Consider the following 19571-nt stretch of genomic DNA (forward strand, 5'->3'; position numbering starts at 1 on the left):
TATTGTATATGCAACGTTGTGTAGGTATTTGTATGTGCGCATGTGTAGTATGCAATGTGTTTTATATGCAGTGTGTATTGTATTGCATATAGTACGAGTGCAGTGTGAGTCAATGACAGACCCGGAAAATAGAATTCGCGGGGTCGAAACTATTAAATAAAAAACATATAAAATACTTATAAAATAATAAATAACTATTAGTTTAAAAAAATATAATATTTAAATTATTTTAAAATATGAAATTACAATGTAAGTAACATTACATTTTGTTATGCATTATAGTTAATTCTTATTTTCAAATATTTTATTTTAATTTGCGAGACATTATAAGTATAAATCTTTGTATCATTACTTTTTTAGTAGTATAATTTTATTTGCTATTCTACAAATATTATTCTTATTATTTGTATTTTAAATAAAAATAAAACTCAATAAAATAAATCAATGAAACATAATACTAACAACGAGTACACATTGATTAGTTTAATGAAATTAAATTAAAAACATAAAATAAATAACTTGGGGTTTTTTGCGGTCAAACGAGAAATTATGATCTATGCATAAAACTAAAATATATAATAAAATAATTTTACTAGCCGCCGCCTATGTAACAGCCTCCTCCTCCTCCTCCTTCTTCTTCTTCTTCTTCAAATTGTAGAAACGGAAGTATTTGAATTTATAATTCAATTATAAATCTAAATATTTTTATAATAAAGAATAACAGATTTGAAATTGACTTACTTTATTTGAAGTGTATATTCTTAATTCCATCGTACAAACAAATTGTTTTTAAAAAAATTGGCGGCGAATTTTAATGTTAAGGAGAACAATCTTATCAAAGTGAAACACGTTCATGTAGTTAGTGTCAAATAGATTCACTAAATCTATTGACCAAATCCAATAAATGTGACAGCCAACCAATCAATATATCGGCACCACTTAGTACACTAAAAAAATGTTCCATAGCAACACATTTCTGTCTATTTATAAAAGCCACATATACTTGAGATTTATGTCACAAGTTTGATAAAAGAAATAATTTAGTAGTATTCAAAACTATCACAAGATGGAGCACAAGAATCATATTGCTTCAATCACTACTTCTTCTCGACCTCTTGCAAATTTTCACCCAAATGTATGGGGAGATCGCTTCCTAGTCTACTCTCCACAACCATGCAAGGTAATATATTTTCGATACGAGATTTTATGTGTATTTTAATACTATCTTCACCATCGTCTATATAAGTTATACTATTAATCACAGTATAAGAGAGTTGGCAATGGTACAAAGTAAGTGTATGTCAATGTTATATGATGATACATATCCGTACTTTATGTTAATATGATATCGTATGTTATCAACACAAGTTATACGTACTTTAGTGATGGATACTCGAACTCCACGTTAGCATGATATTGTCTGTTTTGGACTAATCCCATCACATTTATTTTTTGTGACCAATTTTTGGACTAAGCCCATCATGGAGTATATTGTTTCAGTTTTTATTGTTCATCAACGTGGAATGAGTTTGCACGCCAACACGAATTTAATGAAATGTTGTGTGACATAGGATGGTGAGAAGGGATTGGTTGAGAAGCTAAAAGAGGAAGTGAAAGTAGAGCTTAAGGAGGCATCAAACGACATCATAGGGCTACTAAAATTGGTGGATGCAATACAAAGATTGGGCATTGAGTATCACTTTGAAGAGGAGATCGATCAAGCTAAAATGCAAGTTAATTACATCTTGTGATTTTATTTACGTTGATATTATATGTTGTTGATTTTATTGTTGATTTGTGGGTAGGTGGTGGAAAGATTTGGAGGTTCCAACAAAGTTATTTTATGCGAGAGATCGAATGGTGGAGTGCTACTTTTGGATAATGGGAGCCTATTTCGAACCAAAATATGCTAAGGGTAGACACATTACAACCAAAATGATTGCAATAGCATCGCTGTTTGATGATACCTTCGATGCCTATGCTACTTTTGAAGAATTGGAGCTCTTCATGGTAGCAATTGAAAGGTTGATTTCTTAAAGTAGAAATTATGCGAAATACTAAGACCATCAATAACACAGGCTATGCATATTAAAAATTCTAATCAGACCACAACTCGTCCTCTCAAATTCTAGCCATGTCACAATCCCAACAACTTCATATCCCAAATCACACTATGACTTAATTAGTCCTAGACTCATACCGCCAGAGGGGTCTAAGGCCCAGTCCCGGACCAGACCCCTACTTTTGTGGCTTGACCCAAAAAATCCCTACCCTTATCGATGCTCTAAGAGAAACATAGTTGACAATGGAATTCAAATTCATAATGCTAGTCGATCTTATGATTGCAGGTGGAGCATGTCGTGTTTGGATGAAATTCCGGAATATATGAGAGGTTTTTACAAGGCGCTATTGGAAGCCTTTGAAGATATTGAGGAATATATGATCAAAAAGGGGACTTTGTATCGCCTTGACTATGGAATTGAAGCAGTAATTACTTAAACATAACTCCATTTTGAATTTGTTTGTGGAATTCAAATTCATAATATTGGTCTATCTTATCTTATGATTCGCATGAACATTCTTAGTCATTAGTATAATTACAAAATGTTATTTTGTGGGCATGGGCAGATGAAAGTGATGGCTCGAGACTATTTTACTGAGATTAAATGGAGGGAAGAAAAGTACAAACCGAAGAGCGAGGAGTACATGCATGTTGCAACGGCTAGCTCGGCTTATACTTCACTAATAATTTGCTCATTTCTTGGAATGGGAGATTGTGTGACAAAAGAAGCATTCGAATTCGTGCTATCTTTTGCAAGATATTGTGAAAGCTACCTTAAATATTTGCAGGCTCACTGATGATATTGTGGGACATGAGGTAATTATTCTAATTGTCTACATTTTTATTTAATTTAGTAATATAATTTTATTTATTTTTCAAGTTTGAGAGGAAAAGAGAGCACATACCATCTATGGTGGAGTGCTACACAGAGGAGCATAACAAATCAAAGGAAGAAGCTGTTGATGAATTGCTAAAACGGATTGAGACAGCATGGAAGCTCATAAACGAGGCCTTTCTCAAACCAACTAAAATTCCGACCCCTCTACTTACTCGTATTCTCAATTTCGCCCGTGTGATTGAGGTTATTTACAGCAAGGGCGATTGGTACACACATGTAGGTCCTGAAATGCAAAAGCTCATCACTCAACTTCTCATCGACCCCGTCCCGTGAAATTGGGCTGATTTTCGGGGCAGTACTGTGGATGCCCTTATGGTGACTCGTTTCGTGTTGAATTAAAATAAATTATGTTGGTTATTTTTAAAGAGTGTACTCTACGTGCTAATTAAGTAACGTGTATATTAATAATGTAATGTATGTATTTGGTGATGTATTATGTAATAAAAGAGTGTTCTTTGTGTGGTAAAAATCAACGCCTTTTCCATTGTTTTAACACAAAAACAATCAACAATAATATTTCGTGTTAGGACTCACAATTTTGACATGACACGAAAACACTTGAGTCCAGTCTTATCGTGGTAATGTTAGTATAAGCTTGACCAAATAAGGACATGGTAATTTCAGACTGAGTTCGAGTGGTACTTGGGTCAGATTTCAATAACCCATTAATTATTATTTTCATTCTTTATTAATTTTATATTAATTCAGAGTTAAAGTTAGGTTTTTATTTTCTCACTTTTCATATGCCACATGTATTCTTCCATTCCATGTCTTCACCACCTATTTCACAACATTTAATTTTGCGTCACTACATATCAAATCAATGCAAGCTATACGTAGTTCTGTATTACACATCCATAGGTCTTTCACGGTTTTGTTTTAGGGTCATTCCAAAAAACGTCTCATACTAGTGGAACTGATGAAACATTTATATATATTGTTGACTAAAGTTTAATTTTGGTCCCTTACATTTGACCTAAAATTCTTTTTGGTCTCATACATTAAGTCTGTGACCTTTTGGTCCCTAATATATTATTTTGGTACAATTTGGTCCCAAACATATTGTTTTGGTCCAAAATAACCATTTTCTGTTAAAACTAACAATCAAAATGTTTAATCAATTTAATAACTTAATTATAATATGGGACTAAAGTCCAATTTTGATCTCGTACATTTTTTGTAAAATTCTTTTTGAGTCCTATACATTTAAGTTTGTGACCTTGTTTGGGACTGAAATGTACTAAAACAATATGTTAGGGACCAAAAGGTCACAAACTTAATGTATGAGACCTAAAAAATTTTAGAGCAAATGTAAGGGACTAAAATTGGACTTTAGTCTATATTGTTTCAACTTTTGTTGTTCATCGACGGGGAATGGGTTTGCACCCTAATATGAATTTAATTAAATGTTTTGTGACATAGGCTGTCGAAAAGGAATTGGTGGAGAAGCTGAAGGATGAAGTGAAAGGAGAGCTAAAGAAGGCATCAAACGACGTCGTAGGGCTACTGAAATTGGTGGATGCAATACAAAGATTGGGCATTGAGTATCACTTTGAAGAGGAGATCGATCAAGCTCTGCAAAATTTGTCCCAAATCTTTGAAGAGTTTTGCAAAGACAGAGATGATTTATACACCAATGCTCTTGGTTTTCGCCTTTTGAGACAACATGGATACAAAATATCATGTAGTAAGTAATTAATTTTTTTATTTTACCATTCATTTTCTAAAACTTGAGTTTTGGATCTTGAGATTTCAAGTTCTCAAACTATAATCTTCTATGTGTGTACCAATTTTGAGAAATTTAAGGATGTCTTAAAAGTCAATTCCAAATCTCTCAACACAGCGGAGGGTATTTCGGGAATCCTTGAATTTTTCGAGGCCACGCATCTGAGAGTCAACGGCGAAGACATTCTTGATGACGGCTACGTTTCTAGTCGGAAGCTTCTAGAATCTTCTCTGCCACTTCTGACCAATCCCATTGCTGAACAAATGGACCACGCGCTGCACCAATACTCGAAACGCAGGGGACTGCCACGTGTCGAGGCGAGGCACTACATCTCCATCTACGCCCAATTTGACTCTCATCATCCTAAATTGCTCGAGCTAGCAAAGTTGGATTTCAACATGCTGCAGGATATGCACAAAGAGGAGCTATGTGAGCTTTATAGGTGAGTTGTTTTCGCTTTTACGAGACGAGAAACGCATCCTTAGGTCTGTGTACTTTCGAATTTAAAAATGTAAGATACTTAATTAGGTATGTTGATTTTATTTATGTTGAGCTTATACTGTTGATTTGTGGGTAGGTGGTGGAAAGATTTCGAGGCTCCGACAAAGTTATTTTATGCAAGAGATCGAATGGTGGAGGGTTACTTTTGGATATTGGGAGTCTATTTCGAACCAAAATATGCTAAAGCTAGGCACATTACAACCAAATTGCTTACATTTGCATCGCTCTTTGATGATACCTTCGACGCGTATGCTACTTTTGAAGAATTGGAGCTCTTCATGGTAGCAATTGAGAGGTTAAATTTCTTAAATTAGAAATTAAGCAAAATACTAAGACCATCAACAACGCATGTCGATTCAAATTCATAATGCTTGTCGATTTTATGATTACAGGTGGAGCATGTCATGCTTGGACAAAATTCCGGAATATATGAGAGGTTTTTACAAGGCGCTGTTGGAAGTATTTGAAGAAATTGAGGAATATATGACCAAAGAGGGAACTTTGTATCGCCTTGGCTATGGAATTGAAGCAGTAATTACAGAAACATAATGCTCCAATTAACATATTTTATCGAGTATAAAAATGACAACCCCTCTTAAAATGACACCGTGACACCGCTTATACAACAATATTATAAACGTTACACAACAATATTAGAAACACTACACAGCAATCTATAGATTGCTGTATAGTGTGTCGGATATTGCATTGGACAAGAAATATTGCTGGATAAAGACCAGCAAATTGCTGACCGTCTTTTTCCAGATTTTTTGCCACGTGACAGCTTATTATTCGTCCACGTGTACAAATGAATGGCTAGGAATGGTGGTATGATGTTATTTTAAGGGGTGGTGACACCCTAACATGCCCCTATATATATGTATATTCTAATAATTTGTGGTAATGGACAGATGAAAGACGTAGCTCGAAACTATTTTACTGAGATTAAATGGAGGGAAGAAAAGTACAAACCGAAGAGCGAGGAGTACATGCAGGTTGCAACAGCTAGCTCTGGCTATACTTCACTTATAATTTGCTCATTTCTTGGAATGGGAGATTGTGTGACAAAAGAAGCATTCGATTTTGTTCTATCTGAGCCAGATGTTGTGAAATCTGCCTTGAATATTTGCAGGCTGACTGATGATATTGTGGGACATGAGGTATTTATTATAAATGTCTAATATATTTTATTTAATTTGTACTATATGGTTGGTGAACTATTAGTTTAAACTTTAAATCAATGATGAATGATCTATTATCTTTGCTCACCTTCTTAACCATATTAATGTTCTATTCATACATGAATTATTGGATAATTTTATTGTTAACTTTGTGTGCAATGTGTAAAAGTTTTGTAATCAAAATTATGTACTATTTCCTAATAAAACATGATATAGTACGATGAACCTTGTGTATATAATTCTATTTTATTTTATTTTCAGTTTGAGAGAGACAGAGAGCACATACCTTCTATGGTAGAGTGCTACACAAAGGAGCATAACAAATCAAAAGAAGAAGCTGTTAAGGAATTACTAAACCGGGTTGAGACAGCGTGGAAGCTCATAAACGAAGCATTTCTCAAACCAACTAAAATCCTGACCCCTCTACTTTCCCGTATTCTCAATTTCGCCCGTGTTATTGAGGTTATGTACAGCAAGGGCGATTGGTACACAAATGTAGGTCCTGAAATGCAGAAGATCATCACTCAAGTTCTCATTGACCCTGTCCCGTGAGATCGGATCGGATAGGATCCTCTTATCATGGTGACTCAATTTGTATTAAGTTAAATAAATTATATAAATCTTTATACTACTAAATAATTGCCATATTTAAGTTCGACCATTAGTCCAATCGATCCGATGTAATTACCGGTCCAATTTTTTAAACATTGATTCACATGGTTTGACAACCATGATAACATGATTGTAAAATAAGATGCAATCACATTTTTTTTCACTCATTTTGAAAATCTGGTAATAAATATTTAAAGTGAAGATACGATACAGTAAGAGTGAATAATATAGAGAAGAGTCTACTCTACAATATTTTCTATCTTACTTTATTATCTCTCGACTTTAAATTTTTTTATCATTTTTTTAAAACGAGTGCAAAAATGAAACAACTCAACTACCTTGGGACGGAGGGGGTATAATGAACTATATGGAAGGGAGAGAACGCCGGTTATGGCGGCTAGGGTTAGGGTTAGGAGTGTTGTGATGTGTGTTTTGCTAGGGCTGGGTCGATACGATATACCGTATCAAAAATTTTGTTTCGTTATCATACCGAAAATATCGATATGAAAGAATTTCATATCGTTATTGTTTCGAAAGTTTCGGTATACCGTATTTCGTTATACCGAAATTTCGATATGGAAAAAAACTATACCGTTACCGTTTCAAAATTTCGGTATATCGTACCGAACTTCGGTATACCGTTGTGAACGGCATATTGATATTTCGTATGATATACCGAAATTTTATACAATTTCAAATACCTGTATACCAAAAAATATAATTTCAAAACCGAAAAATAAAACCAAAATTAATGTATAATTTTAACATAATAAAATAAACATTGTCCACATCTTCATAATCAAAAAATATATAATTAAGTTATATGGATACATTTATGATTTAAACTTTTAATCTTAAAAAAATAAATTATTATTATTATTATTATCATCATCATCATCATCATCATCATCATCATCATCATCATCATCATCATCATCATCATCATCATCATCATCATCATCATTATCATCGGTATAAACGGTATAACGATATGTATCGATAATTCGATACATATTGATTTTCGATATATTTCGGTGTACCGATAATATCGATATATATCGTATATTCGATATAAAACGGTATACCGCGGTATAAGAAAATTCATATCGTTATCATACCGAAAACTTTCGATACGGTATTGTATCGTACCGAAAGTTTCGGTATGCCGAAAATTCAATATTGTTCGATATTTTTCAATATGATACGATCGATATACCGTTTTTTCGGTATATTTACCCAGTCTTTTTGCATACTAGGGTTTCCCATCTCTTCACTATTTATAAGCTTGGACTTATTGGGCTAGGATGGGGGTCCATGGAATGACTTAGATGTTGGGCTCACCCATTAGATAAGTATCTAATTAAATCAAATGATTCATCATTTAATATATTATCACTGGAATATTATTTTGTTCCACTAAAAAATAGTATTGTACTCCCATCTAAATCACCAAATTACAAATAACTTGGGTCCATTTTATTTTACAATATTTCCTGCGTTTAAGATTATTTTAATCCATCAATTTAATTCTTTTGTCTGCTATGTGACTTGAATTAAATTAATTCTCCGAATAATTTTCTAGTTTGAGACTTTATTTATTATTCAATTGTCGATTGTTCGCGCCTTGATTCTCCACGTGAATCGTCGATTGTTCGCGCCTTCTCCACGTGATGATCTTCAATACTAGACCACGGATCTTCTCTCTGGTTCCCGAACTGTATCTCGATATCAGGGTGGGCTGATCTTATCAAAATACTAGGACTTGAATAAAGAAGACATAAAATTCTTCACGGAGGAGGAGCTGAAAAATCTCACGGATGAGAAAAACAATGAAAAATCGTTTCCTTCTGTAGAGAGAGAAACGAAAATTTCATTAATGTAATAATTAACTATTCTGTCTCCTTTATTCTCCTATTTATATTAAGTTACTTTTGGGCCCAGACAGGAATCTATGGAAGGTTTTGGATATGAGCTCCCCCAATTAGCTTTTTACTAATTAAATTGAATCCACAATTTAATACAAGCTTATATTGGAATATTACGAGCAGCCACTACAGAAGTAATATTGAACTCTCCCCATCCAAATCCGAAATCACAAGTAATCCGGGCTTCCGTTGTTTATTATTTATTTTCCGCGCTTAAGATATAAATGTCCATTGATTAATTAATGTCTGCTATGGACTTAATTAATTAATATCTTATTAATTCCAAGAGTGGACTTAGCAAGAAACACTTAATTATTATTCATAGAGCGATAAAACTCCAACTGGCTAGTTTTCCGAATAATAAAATCTTGTTCGAGCTCCTCTTGAGGACATTATCAAACGAGACTCACCTCGCACGCGATTCAACATAATAGCAATTCTAGCACCACTAGATATTAATCACCACTATCCAATATATCAGGATTATTGAGTTGCGAAAAACCCGCACCATTTGATAAGTCAAAGTAGTGCATAATCAATACTGTATGCTCAATGCTAACATATGTAGATTAAGAAATAGTATTTTATCAAGACCCAGTCTTTCAATAGATAGCATAAAGACACGCCTTGCTGTTAGATCCGTTCATTGCTATACCACACCAATGTCATCTTATTTCAATAAGGCTTAGAAATATGCGGACTGACATTGCAACCTTTCACGATAGATAGCCAAAGCCTATCTAGGTTGTGAAATTCTTCTTTTTCTTTTGGAAAGCATTGCATAGATCTGACCGTGTTACCTTAAAGTGGACGTCGCCCACAACCGATCTACTAAGCAAAAGACTCAAGCTTTGTTTACTTCTTACCATTTAAATGTTTATAAAACATCTTCTAAATGCACAAGCAAACACAATGTAATAATAATAGTGATTCTATTCGTGCGAAACTGCTCGAATAATACTGAATCAGGTTGTAGAGTTTTACGTATACAAGCAAGATTCTCTTCGCGCGAAACTTGCTCGAAACATGCTTTTCAGTATACCAAACCTAACATAAATTCCAACTGCGTAGCTTTCTAAATAATAAATAACTTTTTTAAACACCTCTTGGGGATCATCCTTTGGGATTTAATCATACCACACTGGGCACGTGATTTCTATGAAATAATATTCCAATACATTCATGTTATTCAATTACTACCACCAAAGATATCATGTTTGAGTTACGTACAAACTCTCCTATATTGATAAGTCAAAGTGGCGTCTGACATAATAAACAATATTAATGATATTAATATAGTAGACTAGAAAATACTAAACTTTCTTAAATATATTCTTACAGTACATAGCAATACAGAATACATTTTGTATTAGATTCTTTCAATGCTTTACCACACCGGTGTTACTAATCTCTTATTAGGTAAGAGAGAATTATCGCAAACACCGCAACCATACCAATAGGTAGCCAAAGCCTATCTAGGTTGTGAATGCGTTTTTCTTCTTACTAGATCTGGCCAAGTCCCCTACTGCAAAACTCATGAGGAGATTCATTGAATTTCCCTACTTGACCTTCTTAGTAAGAAGTCCTAGACTTGTTTATTATATTTCAATAATAAACCATTATATTATACTCCCTCTGTCCCACTTTAGGAGTCCCAGTTTACTACTTTTGGGTGTCCCACTTTAGGAGTCCCGGTTGGAATATTCCATAATTGGTAATAGGCCCCACATTCCACTCACCTTTTTCCACTCACATTTTATTATAAAACTAATATATAAAAGTAGGACCCACATTCCACTATCTTTTTTCATCAACTTTCCTTTATATTTTTTAAAACCCGTGCCGAACTCAACCGGGACTCCTAAAGTGGGACGGAGGGAGTATTATTTATTCTCATAATTAGGTAAACAAGTGGATGCGGCGTTTCTTGTATACAGGCATGAGTTGACTGTACAAAGACATGTACACTCGAAGCATCTTTTAGTATACAAACCCAACAAGGACCCCGCATCCCAACAAATGGGGCTGATTTTCGGGGCGTATTGTGGATGCCCTTATGGTAACTCGTTCGTGTTGAATTAAAATAAATTATGTTGGTTTTTCTAAAGAGTGTACTTTATTTGCTAATTAATGTGTATAATAATCATGTAATGTGTGTATTTGGTGATGTATTATATATGTAATAAAAGAGTGTACTTTATGTGCTAAAGATCAACGTTTTTTTTGTTAGGGACTCACAATTTTGACGTGACACAGAAACCCTTGAGTTCAGTCTTGTCGTGTTACTTAGGGGTGAGCAAAATAACCGAAAACCGAATATCCGAATCGAACCAAACCGAAATTTTGAAATTCGGTTCGATTTTTTTGATTTTTCGGTTCGGTTCGGTTTTAAAAATACAAAAATTTCGGTTTTTCGGTTCGGTTCGGTTTGGGCGAAAAAAAAATTCGAAAAACCGAAAAACCGAATTATATTTTAAATATATTATTATATATTTTTATCCTATTAATTTATATTATATCATATATATAATATATATTCTTCTAATATATTTTTATATAATAAATATTATATATATTATATTAATTTTATGTTATATATATTTATATTCTATTAGTATATATAAAATAAAATAAATTAGATATATTAAAATATACTATTTTTTTTTTCGGTTTTTCGGTTTTGTTTTGAAATTTCGGTTTTTTCGGTTTGGTTCGGTTTTTTAAGTTCGGTTTTCGGTTTTTCGATTTTTCGGTTTTTCGGTTCGGTTCAATTTCAATTTTAGCCTAAATTCGGTTTTTCGGGTTCGGTTCGGTTTGGGCGAAAAACCGAACCGAAACCCGAATGTACACCCCTAGTGTTACTGTTAGTATAAACTCGATCGAATAAGGACATGACAATTTTAAACTGAGTTCGAGTTGTACTCGGGTCAGATTCCTATAACCCATTAATTATCATTCTTTTCTAATTTTATATTAATTCAGAGTAAAATTAGGTTTTTATTTTCTCACTTTTCCTATGACAATTTCAAACTGAGTTCGAGTTGTACTCAGGTAAGATTCCTATAACCCATTAATTATCATTCTTTTTTAATTTTATATTAATTCAGAGTTAAATTAGGTTTTTATTTTTTCACTTTTCATATGCCACATGCATTCTCCCATTTCATGTCTTCACCACCTATTTCACAACTTTGTGTATCTGATATCTCCATATCTTACCGTTACCATCACGACGACCACCACCACTGCCAAGTCATATATCCTTCATAACACACATGAGTAATATAGTGTGAGTAATATAGTGTCATTATCCTGAAAATTGTCGTGTACTTGTGTTGGATTCTTGTCATAATTATCGTGTTGTTATTGTATTGTGTCGTTTAGCAAACTACGAATTCATGTCACGTAAGTGTTGTGAGTGTGTGTGTGCATTGTGTATGCCGTGTGTTTTAAGATATGTGCAAGTCTATAATTATTCAAAATTTTAAATATAGATATTGATTATAAACTTCAAACTTTAGAAGTGGAAGTATTTGAAATTATAATATTATAAATCTAAAACTTTTTATTAAACCGTTCAAAAAAATTATCTCATTTCGTCATTTTGAACTGTCCACAAAAAATATAGTCTCATTTCAAAAATAGAAACTTTCTCTTACATTAACTACTCCTTTTTATTCTCTCTCTAACTTTTTCTCCTTTCTCGCTTCCTTTTTATCTTTCTTTTTCTCAATTATTTAACTAATTTTTTATTAAACTCAGGCCGTATATATATGTGACTATTTTTTTTTGGATGGATCGGAATTAGGGGAGTAACACATTTGAAATTGACCACTCTTTTTCAACTCTATAGTCTATACTCTTCATGCCATATAGCAGACAAATGGTTTACAAAAAAATTGGCGGCGAATATTACTTGTATTGGTAACAGTCTTATTGGTAACTATATGTCCATATCTATTGAGCAAATCCAATAAATGTGACAGCTAACTAATCTATGTAACTACGCTACTTAAATACAGTAGTTAAAAAATGTATACCTAGCAACATATTTCTTTCTATTTATAGAAGCCACAAATAGTTGAGATTTATCTCACAAGTTGCTAACAGAAAATAGTTCAATAATATTCACCTATATATCACAAGATGAATCAATTTGCTTCAGTTACTACTTTTTCTCGACCTCTTGCAAATTATCACCCAAATGTATGGGGAGATCGCTTCCTCGTCTACACTCCACGACCATGTAAGGTAATAAAGTTCCGATACGAGATTTTATGCATATATATATTTTTTCTATATTCACATTTGTCAATATAAGTTATACATATCAAATCATGCTACCAGAGAATTGATAATGGTATAAATTAAGTGTATATATGTTAGCATTAGTAATTCGATCCGAACTCTACATTAGTAAGATATCATCTGTTTTAGACCAAACCCTTCACAATTTAATTTTGCGTCACTACATATCAAATCAATGCAAGCTATACGTAGTTCTGTATTACACATCCATAGGTCTTTCACGGTTTTGTTTTAGGGTCATTCCAAAAAACGTCTCATACTAGTGGAACTGATGAAACATTTATATATATTGTTGACTAAAGTTTAATTTTGGTCCCTTACATTTGACCTAAAATTCTTTTTGGTCTCATACATTAAGTCTGTGACCTTTTGGTCCCTAATATATTATTTTGGTACAATTTGGTCCCAAACATATTGTTTTGGTCCAAAATAACCATTTTCTGTTAAAACTAACAATCAAAATGTTTAATCAATTTAATAACTTAATTATAATATGGGACTAAAGTCCAATTTTGATCTCGTACATTTTTTGTAAAATTCTTTTTGAGTCCTATACATTTAAGTTTGTGACCTTGTTTGGGACTGAAATGTACTAAAACAATATGTTAGGGACCAAAAGGTCACAAACTTAATGTATGAGACCTAAAAAATTTTAGAGCAAATGTAAGGGACTAAAATTGGACTTTAGTCTATATTGTTTCAACTTTTGTTGTTCATCGACGGGGAATGGGTTTGCACCCTAATATGAATTTAATTAAATGTTTTGTGACATAGGCTGTCGAAAAGGAATTGGTGGAGAAGCTGAAGGATGAAGTGAAAGGAGAGCTAAAGAAGGCATCAAACGACGTCGTAGGGCTACTGAAATTGGTGGATGCAATACAAAGATTGGGCATTGAGTATCACTTTGAAGAGGAGATCGATCAAGCTCTGCAAAATTTGTCCCAAATCTTTGAAGAGTTTTGCAAAGACAGAGATGATTTATACACCAATGCTCTTGGTTTTCGCCTTTTGAGACAACATGGATACAAAATATCTTGCAGTAAGTAATTAACTTTCTTATTTTATCATTCATTTTCTAAATCTTGAGTTTAGGATCTTGAGATTTCAAGTTCTTCAACTATTTTGTTTTCATAACATCAGCTTTTCTACAATCTATATTATGCATGTGTCACATTTGAGACGTATAATTGTTACTCCTAATTGATAATTTGTGAAATGAGTTTTATAAAATCGTAGGAGTATTTATTTACCAAAAATGAATGTCGTAAAAGTCAATTCCAAGGCTCCCGACACAGCGGAGGGTATTTTGGGAATCCTAGAATATTTCGAGGCCACGCATCTGAGAGTCAACGGCGAAGACTTTCTTGATTACGGCTACGTTTCTAGTCGGAAGCTTCTAGAATCTTCTCTGCCGCTTCTGACCAATCCTGTTGCTGAACAAGTGGACCACACACTGCACAAATACTCGATCCGCAGGAGACTGCCACGTGTCGAGGCAAGGCATTACATCTCCATCTACGCCCAATTTGACTCTCATAACCCAAAACTGCTCGAGCTTGCAAAGTTGGATTTCAACTTGCTTCAGGCTATGCACAAAGAGGAGCTAAGTGAGCTTTATCGGTAAGCTGTTTTTTTGCTTTTACGAGACGAGAAACGCATCTTTAGGCCCCTGTCGGGCTCACGCGACGAGTTAATTAGGTCTTGTGATTTTATTTATATTGAGATTATATTGTTGATTTGTGGTAGGTGGTGGAAAGATTTGGAGGTTCCGACAATGTTATTTTATGCGAGAGATCGAATGGTGGAGGGCTACTTTGGATATTGGGTGTCTATTTCGAACCAAAATATGCTAAGGCTAGACACATTACAACCAAATTGATTGCATTTGCATCGCTATTTGATGATGCATTCGACGCCTATGCTACTTTCGAAGAACTGGAGCTCTTCATGGTAGCAATTGAAATGTTAGATTTCTTAAATTAGAAACTTAAGCAAAATACTAAGACCATCAACAACGCATGTCGATTCAAATTCATAATGCTTGTCGGGCCCAACAAATAAATATCGGCTATTATGAAGTTCTTATATTTATTTATTTGTGAAAATTAATTTTTAAATATAAAAATTAGTTAAAAAAAATTCATAATGCTTGTTGATTTTATGATTATAGGTGGAGCATGTCGTGCTTGGACGAAATTCCGGAATATATGAGGGGATTTTACAAGGCGCTCTTGGAAGTCTTTGAAGAAATTGAAGATTATATGACCAAAGAGGGAACTTTGTATCGTCTTGGCTATGGAATTGAAGCAGTAATTACATAAACATAATTCCACAAGTAACATATTTTATCGAGTATAACATATGTAAATTCTAATTATTTGTGGTAATGGACAGATGAAAGACTTAGCTCGAAACTATTTTACTGAGATTAAATGGAGGGAAGAAAAGTACAAACCGAAGAGCGATGAGTACATGCAGGTTGCAACAGCTAGCTCTGGTTATACTTCACTAATAATTTGCTCATTTCTTGGAATGGGAGATTGTGTGACAAAAGAAGCATTCGATTACGTTCTATCTGAGCCAGATGTTATGAAATCTGCCTTAAATATTTGCATGCTGACTGATGATATCGTGGGACATGAAGTAATTATTATAAATGTCTAACATTTTATTTAATTTATATATAGTTAGTGAATAATCTATTATCTTTTCTCACCTTCTTAACCATATTAATGTTGTATCCATACATGAATTGGATAATTTTAATTTTAAGTGTGTGTGCAATGTGTAAAAATTATGGTAATCAAAATTATACTAGTAATTTTTAATAAAACATGATATAATATTATATGGCTTTTAAATGAGTTTGATTTGATTTCACTTGATTGGTAATTTCTTAAAATTCCAAAATATTATTTTTAGAATTTCAATTTTTTATCTTTACTAACTTCACCTTAGAGCATCCGCAATGGTCGGCTAGCGACCGGCTAGCCGATTCGTCGCGCTAGCCGAACCATTGCAGCCCGGCGAGAGCGTAATCGGCGAGCGGATCGGCGTGGGCTGGCCGATCGGCTAGCCGCCATTGTGGCGGCCCGATCGGCCAGCGCCGATTTTTTGTTTTATTTTTAAAAAAAAAAAAAACCTATATAAACGCGATTTTCATTTCATTTTCATTTGCACCACTTGTTTTAACGAGTTTTCCTCTCTCTAACTTTCTGTACAAGAGCATCATCGAGCGATGAGTAACGCGGGTGGTAGCGGTGGTGGTAGTGGTGGTAGTGGTGGGGATGCTTGAGGAGTACGAACGGAGGATGAACGAGGCTATGGATGCCTACATGAACCGCGGGATGGAGCGGTACATGCGTATGGTGGAACAGCAGGCGATACCTCGCCCTCCATGAGTTGTCCACCACCGAGCGGTGATTGATCGGGATCACGTAGCTGCACATCAGCGGCTGTACGACGACTACTTTTCAGAGAACCCGCGGTTTCCCGCCAACATGTTCCGGCGGCGTTTTAGAATGCGCAGGAAGTTGTTTATGCGCATCGTTGGGGCATTAGAGCGTCAATATCTGTGTTTCCGCTTCAGGCACGATTCGGTTGTGCAGACCCGGCCACACCCCTATTCAAAAGTGCATGGCGGCAATCAGGCAGTTGGCCTACGGAGGCGCGGCAGACATGTGGGATGAGTACCTCCACATCGGTGAGTCGTCAGCCCTGAAATGTCTGAAGGATTTCTCGTGGGGCGTGATCAGCATTTTCGGTGAGCAAGTACCTTCGAAGCCCTACTCCCGAAGATTGTCGAATTTGATGCAGATGCACGGGGAGAAGCATGGGTTCCCCGGGATGTTAGGCAAAGCATAGATTGTATGCATTGGGAGTGGAAGAACTGTCCGACTGCCTGGAAGGGGGCCTACACGACCGGCTACAAGTCAAAGAACCCCACGATAATCCTCGAGGCCGTAGCTGATTACCGGATGTGGATCTGGCATGCGTATTTTGGGGTAGCCGGGTCGAACAACGACCTCAACGTCCTGAACTCGTCTCCCCTCTTCAACGAGAAGTGCCAGGGCGTCGGTCCAGCCGTCTCATTTGTGGCCAACGACAACCGGCATGATATGGGCTACTACTTGGCGGATGGGATATACCCTCGGTGGCCGGTCTTTGTGAAGACGATCCGACAAACAAGTGATGAAAAGAAGGCCTACTTTGCGCAACGACAGGAGTCGGCGCGCAAGGACGTGGAGCGCGCATTTGGTGTGCTCCAGTTTCGATGGGCGGCAATTAAGGGTCCAACGCGTTTGTGGGATGTCGGATGCGTTTCCCAGATAATGTACGCCTGCATTATCCTTCACAACATGATCGTCGAAGACGAAGGCGTACAACTGACTAGTTGGGTCGGTGACGATGAAGCCGGTCCAAGCCACGGAACGGCCACCCCTAGTGTACGACGTGGGGTACCTCTCGATGAAGCCGGCCGCCTTCAAGGAATTTGCCAACATGCGCCAAGTGGATGCTCATATTCAACTCCAAAAGGATATAATTGAAGAGTTGTGGGCACGGAGGATTGCACGGCGATAGTTTTTTTTCTTTATTATGCATGTAATTTTTTTTATCTATGTAACTTTTTTAAATGCAGTTAATGAATTTTTCCGTATTTTAATCGTAAATTTAATTCCGTATTTTAATCGTAATTTTAATTCCGTAAATGTAGTATATTTTGAATTATTTTTATTGCGGCTGGCCTATGGTTGGCCTAAATCTGATGTGGCAGGTAGATTTTTTAGTGTTGCTGACGTGGCAGGGGAGAGAATGGCTGGCCTATGGCTGGCCTAAGCACCATTGCGGATGCTCTTAAAACATTTATTTTATTTTCAGTTTGAGAAAAACAGAGAGCACATACCTTCTATGGTAGAGTGCTACACAAAGGAGCATAACAAATCAAAAGAAGAAGCTGTTAAGGAATTACTAAACCGGGTTGAGACAGCGTGGAAGCTCATAAACGAGGCATTTCTCAAATAAAATCCCGACCCCTCTACTTTCCCGTATTCTCAACTTCGCCCGTGTTATTGGGGTTATGTATACCAAGGGCGATTGGTACACAAATGTAGGATTGGAAATGCAGAAGCTCATCTCTCAAGTTCTCATTGACCCCGTCCCGTGAGATCTGCTATGCTTATTTACCTCGTGGTGACTCATTCCGTGACGAATTAAAATAAATTATATAGGTCTTGGAATAAAGAATGTACTTTATTGCTACAGTTAAAATGGCTTCGGGTCAAGTTAAAATTAAATTATATAGGTCTTTGGAATAAAAAGTGTAATTTATTGATCATATAATGTGTACATTCGGTAATGTAATGTGGTATTAATCATGTAATGGAGAGTTTATTTTATGTGTTAAATGAACGCTTCAACAATTTTCCTCATGATACAAAAATACGATTAATATGTGTACATTATATTAAGCCGGAATTGTATACTAATCATGTAAATTGGAACTTCTAATCGGAGAAGGAGAAGTACACTGATATACTTACAAAATAATGAATGAAAAACTAAATTTTTTATTTATTTCGGATATGCTTACTTTCCTTGTCATTAATCTTTAAATATAGGTTTTCTTTTACGAATTTCCTTAATTATGAATTTATAAACATTGCAATTACTTTGTCATTAAATTATTAAATACGAAGTATGTTAAGAAAATCATAATTTACAATGGAATTAAGTATTTTTATAAATAACTAATAGGATTAACAATTTACTATTATTCCCTGCGTCTCTAGTTATTTGAGTCATATTTCATTTTGGATTGTCCCAAACTACTTGAGTTATTTTTTTCAGTTAAAAATAAAGCATCTAATCCTACACACTTTATTCTTTCTTCTACTTTATTCTCTCTTACTTTATTCTGTCATCTGCTTATTTTATCTTTATTTAACTCACTAAACACCATTTTCTTAAATCCCGTGCCGAAAAGAAACACCTAAAGTAACGTGGGACGGAGAGAGTATATACAAAGGACACAAAGGTCTTTTTATACCTTATCTTGAATTATATCTTGATGAACCAAAATTTATAAATTAATTAATATTTTAAGATAAATTATTAACAATGAAAATAGCATTTTGGATTAATATTCTCTCTCATTTCTGTCTTTCTCTTATTCATGGTTGCGGTTGGAGATTCTATTCACAGCATTCACGAATTTGATCACTCACCATATCCATTTCCTCGATTCCTCCATAATCTTTTGTTGGAATCTATGTCCGATCAATGAACTTTGACCAATTATAATTTCAACGAGACATTTAATTTTGTAAAATTAAATGAGATAGCATCGATCTACATTCGG

At 34.8% G+C, this 19571-nt stretch overlaps 2 protein-coding genes and 1 pseudogene across 2 annotated transcripts; all 3 read left to right on the top strand.

Annotated features, from left to right (window-relative positions):
- The first annotated feature begins 1049 nt into the window (after positions 1 to 1049).
- LOC125188623 (germacrene D synthase 2-like) lies at positions 1050 to 3429 on the top strand. The gene is given in 7 exon segments (XM_048085582.1): positions 1050 to 1180; positions 1572 to 1747; positions 1806 to 2024; positions 2349 to 2487; positions 2629 to 2811; positions 2813 to 2878; positions 2943 to 3429. Coding segments are annotated over 7 exon segments (1188 nt in total). The 5' UTR covers positions 1050 to 1066; the 3' UTR covers positions 3234 to 3429.
- Positions 3430 to 4101: 672 nt separating this feature from the next.
- Positions 4102 to 7031, top strand: LOC125188628 (bicyclogermacrene synthase-like). Its single transcript, XM_048085595.1, has 7 exons — positions 4102 to 4128; positions 4383 to 4652; positions 4752 to 5128; positions 5264 to 5482; positions 5580 to 5718; positions 6099 to 6347; positions 6630 to 7031. Exons 1-7 carry the CDS (start codon positions 4102 to 4104, stop codon positions 6918 to 6920), a joined length of 1572 nt encoding a protein of 523 aa, XP_047941552.1. The 3' UTR covers positions 6921 to 7031.
- Positions 7032 to 13028: 5997 nt separating this feature from the next.
- LOC125196691 lies at positions 13029 to 18377 on the top strand (annotated as a pseudogene).
- The last annotated feature ends 1194 nt before the right edge of the window (positions 18378 to 19571 follow it).

The sequence above is a fragment of the Salvia hispanica genome, chromosome 1, assembly GCF_023119035.1.
Source record: "Salvia hispanica cultivar TCC Black 2014 chromosome 1, UniMelb_Shisp_WGS_1.0, whole genome shotgun sequence".
In the NCBI taxonomy this organism is placed as follows: Eukaryota; Viridiplantae; Streptophyta; class Magnoliopsida; order Lamiales; family Lamiaceae; genus Salvia; species Salvia hispanica.

What these genes read in the sequence shown, in the direction of transcription:
- LOC125188628 (XM_048085595.1), top strand. Translation starts at nt 4,102, where the DNA reads ATGGGACTAAAGTCCAATTTTGATCTC. An exon ending in TAAAGTCCAATTTTGATCTC is followed by an intron (nt 4,129 to 4,382) that starts GTACATTTTTTG and finishes TTTGTGACATAG; the next exon opens with GCTGTCGAAAAGGAATTGGT. An exon ending in TTGGCTATGGAATTGAAGCA is followed by an intron (nt 5,719 to 6,098) that starts GTAATTACAGAA and finishes GGTAATGGACAG; the next exon opens with ATGAAAGACGTAGCTCGAAA.